General features: G+C 41.4%; 1 protein-coding gene across 1 annotated transcript; it reads right to left on the reverse strand.

Moving 5' to 3' along the window:
• Positions 1 to 753: 753 nt before the first annotated feature.
• LOC142964900 (TBC1 domain family member 20) lies at positions 754 to 11,660 on the reverse strand. The gene is made up of 10 exons (XM_076105474.1): positions 11,429 to 11,660; positions 10,445 to 10,499; positions 9,628 to 9,758; positions 9,427 to 9,507; positions 8,563 to 8,749; positions 8,318 to 8,419; positions 5,534 to 5,675; positions 4,380 to 4,564; positions 2,994 to 3,103; positions 754 to 2,043 (listed from the first exon to the last, which is right to left on the reverse strand). The coding sequence occupies exons 1-10, from the start codon at positions 11,496 to 11,498 to the stop codon at positions 1,862 to 1,864; spliced, it is 1,245 nt and encodes a 414-aa protein (XP_075961589.1). The 5' UTR covers positions 11,499 to 11,660; the 3' UTR covers positions 754 to 1,861.
• Positions 11,661 to 13,241: the final 1,581 nt, after the last annotated feature.

A 13,241-nucleotide genomic window follows, 5' to 3' on the forward strand; every position in this document is an offset into this window, starting at 1 on the left:
ATAGAATGACAGCTATTGGCATTTTCTGAAGAATGCCTGAAACCAACCACTTAATGGGGCGATTTGTTTTGTTAACTACTCAGCTCTGCAAATCCTTCTCAGATCGCCCCGAGGCTTGAAGTGTGACATTCTGGTGGCTTTCTCTCTTACTACTGTAGTTTGTACACAACAAAGCACATACCGGTTGACTTCATGAACTACAGAGCGACTAAAATCAACGGGGTAAACTTCACAGACTGACTGTGCAAACATGCCAGGCATCTATAGCTGATGACGGAGAGAAGAGGAGGGTTCAGACTCAGGCGAATTCGTGTTAACAGATGCAACATGCTTGTAAAAAGCTGATAAATATTTCAAAATATAAGTCGACACACCGGAGCATGCATTACTCTTTGGAGAACCCCCCCGTGCCCTGTACATATGTATCCCAGTTGGAAACCGCCTGTTTTATTAATATTCACTATTCAGGCGCTAAAACTCAGTGATTACGTTTGGTTCAACAATATCTACATGGTGTGTGAAATAAAAACACTATTTCTTCTATCACACGTGTTAAAATAATCACCGTAGCTGTAAAATGCTGAAGAGAAATATGATGCAGAAGAAGAACTGAGTCCATGTCATGTAGTTCTGTTGATGGCTGTTCGGAGTGGATGTTAGCGCAACCCTGCTAAATATTTTAAGAATGTAAAAGTACTGGTGTATTCTGCATATTCATTCAGGCCACAACATCTAGAAAACTGCCACAGAAAATATTGAAAAATGATATATTAAAAGAAATATGTATTTCAGTGCCTCCTGCATCTGATGCCTCAATGCATCTGCAAAAGCCCCACTGTGTGCATTGAGTGCAGAGTGCTAACTGATGTTAACTGATGACTAATGTTCACATTTTGGGCAGCAGAAAGCTCTACTGTTAATGTAACTCGCTGACACCTGCAGTAAAGCAATTAATACAAGTGGCTTAAAGGCAAAATCTCTCCCGCCATCTTTCCCATTTCTCTCCCGCTCTCCTTCTTCACTCATAACTGGATGCTTTCAGCAGAAAACACCGCTCTTTAATAATTTGTATTCATGCGTCATCGCGCAGGCTACGGGCACTTTTTAGCTCTCAGATACGGCTGCAGATCCAACAAGCTCACTAAAACACCATCAACAGAAATACAGCGAGACGAGCATGACCGTCTCAAAGAGACTTATCAGCTAAATAATCAGCCAACAGCAAACACACAGAGACACGTGTTAAATGTTACACCGATGGTGCCGTGAGAGCAACAGCCTGCAAAAGTGAGATGTGTTAGTGTCGCATGCATGGATGGATAATGAGACAATGGGCCCCTGGGCGAAAACATGTTAAAGCCCGCCACACCTCCTACATAAGAGGAGATGATGCCCCAGACTGAGGGACACAAAACGACTGCAAACCACGCGTTCACGTCTCTCTTTGGTCATCTTCAATGTCTGCAGTTGTTTTTGGTCTCTTTGTGGTGGTTTGATTGTCTTTTCAAAAGGAAATGTCAGCAGTGACTCCACACTGAGGCTCTGGCCTCAAGGGCCCAAGAGGTCAGAGGCTCGTTCAGTTACCCATCCATGCTCACATGTGGGAATGAGTTTTGGGATACATCCCGAGGCTGGCTAGTGGCGAACATATGTTCATAATGGTTGTGTAGCAACAACCTGTTTGGCACCAAGATAACTGACCTATTCCTGCTTTTCTCCAAGGTTTCCTCTCAGCAGGAGAGAGGAGCTTCAAGTCTTCGACGTCTTTGTTTGTCTATGTAAGTTGTTATATTGTTTAAGAGCAGATGTGTGTCTGCTGTGTTAGCGTGTGTGTCTAACAGTCTAAATCCCCACCGCCACGTCAGAACAGTTGTAGTAACACCTCGGGTCCCCAGTCCATAGCTGTCTGAGCCACGGCGAACACGGCGGCCCCGAGCGTCGCGGACAGCCCCCACACTGCCATCTTCACCATCCGGTTCCCCGTCCCCCACAGCTGGCCTCGGTCCCGGGGCAAAGCCGCTTCCTGACCTGAGGGTCGAGAGGCTACGAGCACAGAACAAGGAGGAGGGGTCAGACAGTGAGGAGAGGACACATGGAGAGGTCACGAGGAGTCATAACACTGGAAGCTGAACCAAAAGGAGGATCAAGCTGCATTATGTTACTGGGATTGAAAAGAAAAGGAATGTCAAAACACAAGGAGTAGAGACAAGGAGGGGGCAAAAGCATTAAACAACCAATTCTGCTCCATGCTTTGAGCTCAGCAGCACTCTCACTTTAATTAACTAGAGGCCCAAATAGTTATGAACTCCACCCTCATCAGCCAACAGTCATCTCTTGTTTAACATTTAGACAGCAGGTTGTCTCTTACGGACTCCCATTCATTGTCTGCCACAGTGAAGTTAGGAGGTGCTCTTTCTGTGCGTTATGCACTTCATCTTGGCTGCCGCTAATTGAATTTTGATGAAACTGCAGGGAATAATGTGCATCAATTTCAATATTACATTGTTTGGCCTGAGGGGAATGTTAAAGCACATTTTTGATTGCGTGTACATCACAGACAATATGTCAGAGGCCACTGATCACATTCTCACAAAAACCAATGGGAATAAAGCATCGCTTTGCTCTGTTCTGCCATATCTAAATGTGCACTTGATTGGTCTGATGGGGGTGCTACATCATTTGTTTACTTGTTATTGATTGGCCCAAAGGGGGGGGGGGGGGGGCAGCATTTGTGGGAGATGACATATTTATTGCCTTGTTCTGAAGAGTTGTGTTCAAGGCAACAAAAAAAAACAACAACTGTGGATCCATCAAACAATTTCTGATATTCGCGTTGAAATGTTTGTTCTTACGATCTCAAAGTCGATATTAATTTTTTTCCCCCCCGACTTCAAAGAGCATCTAACAAAATTTCACTTTTACTTCACTGTACTGTCTGTATGTGTGCAATCCTTCTTCAGAGTCAGTAATAAGATTACAGTTACTATCTTTACCGTGTCTGGAGTGGGTGGAGCCCTGGGCCTTGGTGAGGCGTTGGAGAACAGAGTCAGGCCTCTGGTGGCGGGTGGAGAACTGAAACGCCTGGAAGGTGCTGATGGACAGACTGGAGACAGAAAACGGAGGAAGAGAAGGATGGGAAGAGGGAAGGGAGAGTTAGTCGGTGATGGAGAGCAGAGTCAGATCTAAGGTGAAGCATGGACAGCTGGAATGACATGATGAACATGACATGAGGGATCAACTGATGGATAAAGACAGGTGAAGGGAATTTTAGAGATCTGCCTGCTCAGTAGCTTTGGAATATAGGAAGCCATGGGAGTAATGCATTATGGGACATCTTTTAGTCAAGGCCTTGTGTCAGTGATGTCACTTCCTCTCCTGAACAAGGACCAAGAGAGGGAGACTATGGATACACTGGGAGAAGGCGTAGTTGTGTTTCCTCATCAATAACAAATAATAACACACACACACACACACACACACACACACACACACACACACACACACACACACACACACACACACACACACACACACACACACACACACACACACACACACACACACACACACACACACACACACACACACACACACACACACACACTAAATGGCCTGTCTATGGCAGCAGCACCACTGGAACTGGATGTGTTTTTAGTGCATCCCCTCTTGGTTACTGAGGGAACTTACTCAAATGCACAACCTCAAAATATTTCTAGAAAACATTCAACTTTTATATTTGTGTTACGTGTTCGGATGCAATTATTGACAGAACACTTATAGACAACAATTTTGACAATCGACTGATCATCGAGCCATTTATTGCCAAATATTTACCGTTTCCAGCTTTTTTTTTTGTTCTAATCAAGTCATTTAAAGACAATATATCTCTTTAGATATATTTATACGTTTCTTTTTATAACTTTGTGATGTTTTGTAGACTAATCGTATGATTCATTAATCAGTATATGATTTACTGAAGCGAACCATTAGGCGAATGGTTACTGTGCACGCCATCTAAACACAACGTCCCCGGTTAGATTGCAGACCTTTGTTGCATGCCATACTTCCCTCTCGCTCCCTGTTTCCAGTCTGCCTCTTACAGTCCAATAAAAGGCAAAATATGCAAAATAAATATATTGGTAAAAAATAATGATTTACTGATTAAGTTATGATGAAAATAACCATTATTTGCAGCCCGTGACACACAACAGTATGAGTATGTTTTGCTCACTTGCTTCGGCAGAACGTAACAAGTGCATTGTATTTAATTATAACTGAAGTATGACCCAGCATGACGCCTCATTTAGCTAATGTGAATGCATAGTAGTAACATCATTAGAATTTTTCGCCATCTTGTGTTTCAATTCTTGTCCCCTCACCTCTTGCGAGGCTGCAGCGCTGCCCGCTTGGCCAGTAGAGATGGAGGGTACTGGTCCAACAGGTCCTGGGCCTGGCCGATTAAAAGTTCGTATGGGAGGTCCTGGGGTATGCGCGAGAGCAGGTGGTGGACCATGGCCATGTCACACTCCGTCTTCTTCACCGCCTTCTCTCTGTGCAGCACAATCTGAGGAGAGGAGGGGTTAAAACACACTAAAGCTGTGATAAAGATTCTACACACTGTACACTGGGAAGCTTCAGTGATACTAGTGAGGCGGAATGAGTGCTCAGCAGTGAAATAGGCAGATGAAGGGTTAACCCCCCCCATGCTGTGCGCTGTTCTCAGCCTTGGAGGAAACATTAACTACATTCTGCTTTGTTGTTTCACACACTTCAAAACAGAACTCTCCCTCTGCCCAGCCCCTACACACACACACACACACACACACACACACACACACACACACACACACACACACACACACACACACACACACACACACACACACACACACACACACACACACACACACACACACACACACACACACACACACACACACACACACACACACACACAAAATGTGCACAAATGTACACACTAATCAACAACCACAAAACCCTTCTGTTTAAAAAGACCTATTCACACTCAATTAAAACACCTAAAAACAGGATGCATTCACACACACAAATATAATTTTTCCACAAACACACATACACATGTTCCAGCAGTAAACATTTCTACCAAAACAGTTGGTGTTTTGCACCCAGAGGAACAAGGGGGAACAAAGTCACAAGTATAAAAATGCTTTTCCTTTGTAATCTCTTTCTCCTTCTCAGTCAAACATCAGTCAGCTCTGCTTGTCATTCTGTTTCCTGATGCAGTCCTCGTCCTTCTCCCTCTCTTTCCTCTTTTATCTCTCCCGCTATAGCTCCTCCTTCACTCTCTCTCTCTCATCTGTTCATTAGGAGGTATCTAATTAACTAGTCTAGTGACTTCACAGTACTCTGCCTCACTGTATGCATGAGTGTGTGTGTGTGTGTGTGTGTGTGTGTGTGTTTGGCAGCATGTATTCACATGTGAGCGTCCTGGATTACTGACAAAACAAAGTCGCTGCCTCTTGTTCATTTCCTGTTGGCTTCTACGCCTGCTCACCGTAGCGGCGAGGTAGATGGGCATCAGCGGGTGCGACGCCAGGAAGAAGTCGTAGAGCCTCATGGTGTGTTTGAAGTCTGACAGCACGTGGCCGTACCACGTGATGAGCCAGGACAGTGCGAAGATGGTTCCCACCTCCGCTCTGTCAGAAACAGCAAACATATAAAGGGATGTAAACATAAACAGAGGAACACACAGAACGGGCTTTAAATCTTAACTGAGATTAACAATCTCCTTCACAAGAGTGTCTTGGCTAATATGCAACAGTGAGTTAGAGACTAACAGAACAGAAAACACAAAATATGCTACAAGAGCAGAATTTAATGAAAATGCAGTTATAAAATAAAAAAAATACAGTTTAGGAGTAATATGAAAACATATGGGTTTTCCCTATCTTCTAGGCAGCTAGTGGTTTCATCACATCCCAATCCATCACAGTGCAAATCCCTCCGAGTTGACTTTCATACTGTAATAGAAATGAATGGAAACCAATGGCTGCATGGAAGGCAGGAAATTACTTTGAAAACGAATGGTACGCCTGGTGGTGTGCAGTGCTGTACAGTGTCAGCAACTCTTAGTCTGTCGGGTAAAATGTAAAGAGAAAATGCACTGGTATGATCCGGCCAACCGTAGCCAAAAAATAATAATACTTCGACAGGTTCTCACGAGAGAAAGAATAGAAAAATAATGGTCTAAGCAGAGAGGTTGAGACACCCTGACTATTAATCACTAGTATGGTTCAAACCCCACATATGCTGAATTCAATGGTTCCCAAAATGCATCTTGATAGTGGATATTTTTTGTTAAACCCTCCCTGAGTAACGCCTTTAGTTTTTAAACATTCAAACATGTCTTTAATGATCTGAACCTGAGATAACACGAATGACATCACAGGGGTTATTTTCTCAGACATGACAAAGCACCTTCAGAGGACGTCATACAACACGAGTAGCACTTTCCTAAATTTCGTAAACTGAACTTCAGTAGCATTACTTAATCCAAGAGTCGTGATTGATTTGTTTGAAAGATTTTCTCATGACCACAGCAATTTCTTTAGATGTGTCCTGAATTCTGAAGAAAAATACATTTTATTTATCTTCACATGCTGTTTATAACCCTCCTGTGCTCTTCCCCCGTCTTTCTTTGTCGTGTGCAGACATAAATATTTTTGACAGAGTCCCAAGTAAATTGGATACTCTTAGAGGTTGTTGATAAATATTAGATAGGAACATTCAGGGAGGAAGAAGAATAAGTACAAGGGGAAGGCAGTGACAAGCGAGCGGGAGTGGGTGGAGTGATGGACAGGGGGAGGGGTAAAGAGAGGGAGCAAAGGGCAGGGAGCATGAGTGACGAGAGGGACATAAAAGAGATCAAATGAAGTGGGCGGGAGAAGAGGGAAAGAAGAAAGGAGGAAAAGATAAGAAGGCAGGTAAGGGGAAGTGGAAGTGCTTCCCAAGTGCGTTCCAAACTTTGAAGTCAGGTGTTGTTTATCCTACTGTCTGCCGGTGAAATGTCTTGTTTTTTGGGCTTTTTCTATTGGTGTGAGCTTGTATTTGAGGAGAGACGGGTAATTTGCAAATATGGAAGTTGCCAGCACAGCATCAATTATGAACGGGCAACAAGAAGGCGAAGGCACTACAGAGACACACACACACACACACACACACGTATCCAAACACCTCGAGGACAATTTATTGACTCAGAGCATCACAAATCCTAGTCCTCACGACACGCCCCATACTCACTTACAGTAACTGGTTATGTTGTCAAATGCTTTCTTGTTGTTGCTTCAATTAACTGCAAAAAGATAATGAATCATTTTTGGATAATTACATTTCACAAATAAAAGGTAAATGTGGTGCACACCTTGGTGGGACAGAGAAGCCTCTGAAACAGCTGTTGGAGCATCTGACACAGGAACTCCCCAATGAGACCACCACTGATGCATTTTCAGTTGAGCTCCAATTCACAAACAAAACACTCAAATATTTGTCTCTCTGTGAAGCTCACCGGTGAAAATCAATACTTTAGTGCCCTCTAGTGGATTTGACTTACATTACTTCAAAAGCGACTTTAAATAATACTTTGAAATCCGTTACCGAAGACAAATTACGAGGCAATATTTGTAATTTGTAACAAAATCATTGGATTAAAAAAAAAGTAATGTAATCTGGATACTTTTGATTACTTACTAAATCAAACATTGACTAAAATGGACGCAGCCGCAAAAATCAGTTTGATCTCAAAACATTTTAAACGCAAATAAAATGCATTTTGCATATTCAGCTATTACAGCTGGTCAAATCAAATTACCTTCATAAAAACTACAGGTACTGTGTGTATTCTACAACATGCGGGATGCTGTTTTGTGTATATTTTTGTTGCTGATGTTTTTTTAATCTACGGCCACATGGAGGACTTTGCTCTTGTAACGCAAGAGAAGCACTTAACCAAAATGCTCATCTTTCATTTCCAATGTAAATAAAGTTAAAACAAAACTCCATTACCCATAACGCACCATTAAAACAAGAACAAATATTAGTTAAATCACCAATAACCAACCTGGCAGCCTGAGAGGAGTAACTTACTTTAACATACAACATATTTGTTATTTAGAAATGTTCAAATCAGATTACCTTTACAAAAACATGCTCAGGCATAAACATAATCAAAAAAAGTAATCAAGTAATTCTTGACAATGTTCGCCAACTATGATCTGACTGCACTGGGCTGTTTATCGTTACTTATTTTTTGCAATCTGATTACGTGCGAGTGAATGTTTACCTGATCATGAAGTCGTGTAGTTCCGTATCAACTTGTTCCAATATCGGCATCAAGTAGTTTAAAATGTGTTTGGTGCTGTCCATGGTAGGATCCATGAAATCCCTAAAGACAGAGAAAACAGTCAGTAAGTTATCACTGAGAAACTATTTGAAATAAAGTTACTTAATTGGATCCAGTAAAAAAATAAAAAAGTCATGTGTTTAACTTGACTGACAAATGGATTTATTAGAAAAAAAAAGTACAACCTGAGATGGTGATTGGACAGAGTGTCCAGCATGGCGATGGCCATCCGCTCCCCGACTACCAGCAGCAGAGTGACGGCCACGTCGTGGTAGCCTTGGTAGTAATGGAGCTGAGGGGTGCGTTTCAAAACCTCCAGTATGATGTCAATCAGCTGCTCCTGAAGCACGGCCCTCTCTGAGGCTGGCATACCTGAGGAAGAGCCAGGGATCACAAATAAATAAAATCTTAAGAGACAAAAATAAAACTTAGAAATAAGTTGACACAAGTTATCCGTCTTTGGTCCGGGTGCTTATAACCAAACACTGCCCAGGTGTGGTATGAAAACATGATTTCTTTGCACAACATGTACATCAAGTTTATCTTCCCAAAAGAGCATCATTCTTACTTTTCTTGCACCTTTTACTGGAAAAATGACATCAAATCCAGCATATGTTGAGCAGCTTACTGTAGTACACAGACAGAGATCAACAAAACTAACGCTCTAATCCAGCTTTCCCTCAGTCCCTGCTGCTTTTTTCAAGTCATTTTTTCCGAAATATGTTCACTTCTTCTTGGCAGAAAAGATTATTAAGTCAAAACCACAATTAACTGAGATTGAACTGACAGCTTCTCAGTTAGATAAGACACTTTTCTCTGTTGCTTTCCCAACGTTGTGGTTTTGGCTGACAACGCAGGCGTCTTGTGACATAAGAATCTGACCCTGTTGCAGATTTTACTCAGTTCATTAATCCTTAAGCCTTTCCAGATATCTGCATGTCGCTGTAAGTACAGGAGTACAGGTAGATAAATGGCACCGTGAGCGATGCTGCTATCTTTAGAGATAACTAACATACACACCCACACACACACACACACAGAACACAGACCTTTAGGGAACCGCTTCATGGACCTCCTGACATCCAGGACTACTTGGTTGTAGTCCTTGTGGTTCTCCCTCACATCTTGACCTACACCATACAAAATGTAATTATTATCGTTGTCAGCATTAGTACTAGTAGTAACAGTATTTTGCAGTATTGTGAAGCATGCATCAACCCAGTAAATATTAGCATCAATCAACCACTAACCAGGTTTATGTGGTAGATCGTACACGTTGATGTTGAGTAGTTTGGGCCAGACTTTCCTCCTTAGTTCATCAGTGAGCAGTCCTCCCTTACTGGCTGCTGCTCTCCTCAGGGACTCAATGTCCACTGGATCACTGCAAGAACAAAAGGCGGAATAGGACGTGGGTCAGTGTGATGCACTGATTTAGAGTCAGCTCAGACAGAAAAATCTCCCCGGTAACATAGTAACATGTTAAATAATATCAACTTTACAAACAAACTTAAGGAATAAAATGTAATTTTCCCTATTGTAGTGCATTAGTAATGTATATATATGACAGAATTTGGATGACATGATGCGTGTCCACATATCTAAAATGTGTGTCCAAATTTGTTCTTGTGCAATTAAACGTGATTTCACAAAAAAAATCCGCTGGCTCAAATCCTGCATGAGCTTTCCTCGGCCATTTCCCCATCAAGTCCCACATGCCTCCCGACACTAATGTCTTCATGATTGTCGTCACACTATTCCACTGGGCACATGCGAGTAATCTTCATGTGTGAAATTAGCTTAGTAGGGAGCGACGAAGGTCACCATCTACGGATCAATGCATACCATCTAATGGTGGAACAGCGAGCGGCGGAGGGAGGGGCAATCCCACTTGGGAAAACACATCCTGTGGGCCTTTGCTCTTGTGCTAATGGAAGCATTTTGTACAATGAAACTCTCACGACTTTCTAGAAGTACAGGCACGTCAAGGCCCATCTTAAAGGAACGCTATCGTTGGGTGAAAACCTCATATCTACTGGGCAAACCTCAACACAATTATCATATATTTACCTGATCAAAGCCTGATGGATCTCAGCCAACTTCTGTTTCCTCCCGCAATCTGCTTCTGTAAAAGAAAGACAGAGGTGAGGATGAAGAGAGCAAAAGAGAAGGATGGAGACACATACAGAGGAAAATAAAGGGAAAGGATGAGGGATAGAAAGATGTGGAGAGAGAGAGAAAGATAAAAAGGAGAAGAAAGACATCGAGGGATGCATGAAACATATATACGAAAACAGTTTGTAGGGTTAGGAAATAATCAACACACAGTTAATAAATGTGTTGAGACACATTAACAGTGAAATGCACCTGTTTTAATTCATGCATGACTTTTTTTGCTATCTTTGTAGCACTTGCTTTTTTGAAGACAGACAATAGTTGAGGCGTTTCCTACCTCTTGAGTGATTCTGGTGACTAACACCGTGACTCATCTTTAATGCAAACACTGCCATTATAACGCCTGATCACAATGAGTCACACACATGACCATCGTTGTGAAAGTGCTATGCAAAATAAACTATACGTGTTTGGATGACTTGAAGGGCAAAACCAAAACCCAGTGTTGAGTGATAACATAACAGATGGCAGCTTTTGTGTGTGTTTGTTTATTTAGTTTGTGTTACAGTGAATAATGACGTAATCATGTTCATCTGCAACTATCCAAGTTGGCTGACTGGCTGCCACGCAGGCAGATAAGTGGCCGAGCTAATGTTTACTTTGACCAGACTGTAACAACAGGGTTACGTATGTTAGGACAACAAAGGACAACTCGTGATTCGTGTGTTGTAGTTTGTGTCAGCTGGCTGCAGTAATAGTATTAACTTCACTTGCATTTCAGGCCATGTTTCTGTCTGTAGGCACGTACAGTATATAAGTAACGCTAAATAGGCAAGGCTCGTTTTAATCGGAACTAGCTTTGTGCGACTAGTCCGTGTTTATGTCTAGTGTTATTAAACACCAACAGTTACCTAGTTAGCTGTTTGTTGGCTGGCTTACCTCTTGTGACAGATCCATTCCCATTCACCCCAACTCCTGCGTTTTGTTTCTTCCTCTTGAGCCTTTTCATCCCTTTAAAAGCGGATTACCGAAAGACGAAGTCTGTGTTCTGCCATAGGCCAATTAACAAATAGAAAATACGTCTCTAAACAGGTAAAAAGAGGGATGATATTTGGCTGATCGTGAAAGGTTCTCCTAACAGCTGTCCATAAAAAGACTCAACCGAACTGAGATCATTCTGCTGCGCTCTGATTGGGCAGAAACGACATGTGACGCAGCGCATGAATGCCATTGGCTCCCCTTCGACCCGCACCACGAGGTGGCTTGACTGTAGTTTTGTAGTCCTAATATTTGAGCAATAGTGGGATGTGGTTGTCATCGCTCGATTGAAACGTGGTTAGTGACACTTACTTGCTCTGAATATGTTCACCTTTACCACAAGGCGACAGTAAAGCTCTATGCAGCAGCTGTTAGATAACTTGGAACATTATTATGGACTGTAAATAATAATATGTTATTATGATAACATGGACAATAGTGTGTATTTGTGTACTTTTTATTTGAAGTGTGAAAAAATACTAAAATTCAAAAACACAGCCACGAGAAAAGAACAGAAACACTTGAGCACTTGCAGAATCCTAGTGGTACAAAACACAACACTTTAATGTCATATTCTCTTACATACGGGTTATTTTTGACTAACTTTAAACCATTAGAATTGATTCAAGTGCAATGGTGGGATCTATGAAGGCATGACTGTATTGCATTGCATGTACTTACATTAAATATATGCATAGCCATATTGTTGATGTAGGTGACATTAATGCTCTAATGCCACTGCTTTGCTTCTGCAAACTAGTTTCCTGGATGTGGGGTTATTTTAGGACATATAGAAGCGGTGCAGCGGCACAATCCTGAGTGTTTCCTCTCATAGTGCTCGGTTGCATACAAATTGTTTACAGTGGCAAATCCAAATCCTATATGGCCTTGATCCTAACAAACACATTTCTTCTCCAGTCTGCAAGAAGGCCAAAACTGGATTAGTTGTGATTGTACAGGGAACACATATTGCAAAAATAATTTCTTCAAAGTATGTAGGACTAATGGGTGGGTCTTGCATATGTTATAATGCTCTACTTTATGTATTCACTGTTGTTTGTTTGCTGCTGGTTAATCTTTGCACTACTGTTTAGTTAATTAATGTAATACTATACTATTTCATTGTATATAGGCTACTGTGCATTTTTTATATTAATATGTGTTACTCTGTTATTTTTTATTGTATATATTGTGAATTTTATACTTAATATTTTTATTTTTTACTCTGTTACTTTAATTGCTGAAGTATATTTTTTGCTGCTGTAACGAACATATTTCCCCTTGTGGGATGAATAAAGTATATATCTATATATCTTTCTATCTATCGGCGACAACAAAATCAGATTCTCATTCAGTGATTGGTGGCAGTCTAACATCTGGTGAATTTTCCAAGACTCTACTAAATATACATTACTTTAACAAAAAAAGTATACAAATTTAACGTGTTCCCTTTAGTTAATATATTAATAGATAATAAAACAAAAATAACAATATCGGATTAATAAACTATAGGTACATATACATATATATTAGCCTGTCAACGGATTATGGGCGTGTAGTTGTTGAAGGTTAATAGAATAATGTATCACATCTTCTATATCTCTGTTGTTGCAAAGAGTTAAACATTGTACAATGATACATGACACTATCACCCAGTACATTACAGCATGTTGTGAAGCAGCCAATCCGGAAGTGGATTGGGACATCGGCTCGA

The sequence above is a fragment of the Anarhichas minor genome, unplaced genomic scaffold, assembly GCF_050575085.1.
Source record: "Anarhichas minor isolate MPS153535 unplaced genomic scaffold, ASM5057508v1 ptg000033l, whole genome shotgun sequence".
Lineage (NCBI taxonomy): Eukaryota > Metazoa > Chordata > Actinopteri > Perciformes > Anarhichadidae > Anarhichas > Anarhichas minor.